This window comes from Grampus griseus, assembly GCF_964374135.1.
Source record: "Grampus griseus genome assembly, chromosome: 3".
Taxonomy (NCBI): domain Eukaryota; kingdom Metazoa; phylum Chordata; class Mammalia; order Artiodactyla; family Delphinidae; genus Grampus; species Grampus griseus.
The window spans coordinates 27,893,256-27,895,195 of NC_139019.1; the positions used below are offsets into that span (position 1 = coordinate 27,893,256).

General features: G+C 64.2%; 1 protein-coding gene across 1 annotated transcript; it reads left to right on the plus strand.

Moving 5' to 3' along the window:
• Positions 1-278: 278 nt before the first annotated feature.
• Positions 279-1,644, plus strand: RXFP3 (relaxin family peptide receptor 3; the record flags this gene model as incomplete). Its single annotated transcript, XM_082651688.1, is given in 6 exon segments — positions 279-656; positions 660-907; positions 909-1,020; positions 1,024-1,476; positions 1,478-1,520; positions 1,523-1,644. Coding segments are annotated over 6 exon segments (1,356 nt in total).
• Between the last annotated feature and the right edge of the window lie 296 nt (positions 1,645-1,940).

Below are 1,940 nucleotides of genomic sequence, written 5' to 3' on the forward strand. Positions count from 1 at the left end.
CTAGACGCCGACCGCTCGCCTTAGATACTGTGCTCCTAGGCTCTCGAATTCCCCTTCAGAACAGACGCTCCGCGCAACTCCCGCGCCCAAGGCCAAGCTCCGCTCGCCGGGGACGCGCCTGGCGCCCTGGTCCTAGGCGCTCTCTTCCGCGGCTGCTTTGAAAACCCCCAGGCACGCCGGAACCCCGGGAGAGCTGGACTCCCTTAAGGCTTATCTCCCGAAACCTGACCTAGAGGCACCTGCGCAGGCAGGTGGCCGCTGCAGCCGCGGAAGCCACCATGAATAAGGTGGCTGGCGGGGACGAGCTCGCAGAACTCTTCAGTCTGATGCCGGACCTTCTGCAGGCGACCAACACTAGCGGCAACGCGTCCCTGCAGCTCCAGGACTTGTCGTGGGAGCTGGGGCTAGATTTGCCAGCCGGCGCGGCGCCAGGGCATCCCCCGGGCGGCGGCGGGGCAGAGAGCGCGGACACCCAGGCGCGGGTGAGGATCCTCATCAGCGTGGTGCACTGGGCGGTTTGCGCGTTGGGGCTGACGGGCAACCTCCTGGCGCTCTACCTGATGAAGAGTAAGCAGGGCTGGCGCAAGTCCTCCATCAACCTCTTCGTCACCAAGCTGGTGCTGACGGACATGCAGTTCGTGCTCACCCTGCCCTTCTGAGCTGTGGAAAACTCCCTCGACTTCAGATGGCCTTTTGGCAAGGCCACGTGGAAGATCGTATCCACAGTGACGTCCATGAACATGTACGCCAGCGTCTTCTTTCTCACCTCCACGAGCGTGGCGCGCTGCCACTCGGTGGCCTTGGCTCTTAAGAGCCACCGGACCCGAGGGCACGGCGGGGGTGACTGCTGCGGCCGGAGCCTGGGGGACAGCTGCCGCTTCTCGGCCAAAGCACTGCGCGTGTTGATCTGCGCTGGCCTCGCTGCCCAAAGCCATCTTCTCCACCACGATCAAGGTGATGGGCGAGGAGTTGTGCCTGGTGCACTTCCCGGACAAGTTGCTAGGCCGCGACAGGCAGTACTAGCTGGGCCTCTACCACTTGCAGAAGGTGCTGCTGGGCTTCTTGCCGCCGCTGGGCATCATCAGCCTGTGCTATCAGCTGCTGGTGCGCTTCATCTCCGACCACCGCGTGGCAGGGACCGAAGTAGGAGCCTCAGCAGCCGGGGGAGGCCTGGCCAGAGCCAGCGCCCGGAGACGCTCCAAGGCCACCAAATCAGTGACCGTCGTGGTCCTATCCTTCTTCCTGTGCTGGTTGCCTAATCAGGCACTCACCACCTGGAACATCCTCATCAAGTTCAACGCGGTGCCCTTCAGCCGAGAGTACTTCCTGTGCCAGGTATACGCGCTCCCGGTGAGCGTGTGCGGGGCGCACTCCAGCAGCTGCCTCAAGCCCATCCTCTACTGCCTCGTGCGCCGCGAGTTCCGCAATGCGCTCGAGAATCTACTGCGTCGCCTCGCGTCGCCTTCTCTCACTAGCAATGCGTCCTTTCTCCGCCGCCACCAAGCCGGAGCCCGAGGACCAGACCGGCAGGCCCTGGCGCCTCTCCACCAGGCCGCGGAGCCCGACATGCTCTACTCTCCGCCCGGCGTGGTGGTCTACAGCGAGGGGCGCTACGACCTGCTGCCCAGCAGCTCCGCCTACTGACGCAGGCTGAGGCCCGGGGTACGCAGGAACTGCCAAGTGGCCTTCCCTCGGCGGAAAAGAGTAGAGCGGATTAGAGGATGCTGGGGGCCCCCGGATCAAGAGGTAGGAGGGACGAGGAGAGAGAGAAACACAAAAGAGCAGCCTACGAAGTGGCCAGGGGACCTTCTCCGGCGAGGGGAGGCTGCGAACCCAGGTGGAGAGAGGAAGGTGGCAAAGTGGCCGAGACCAGCCTCAATGGACCAAGCCACCAGCCTCCGTCCCCCTTGTCTCCACACACACCCCTTCCTCTCCTTATG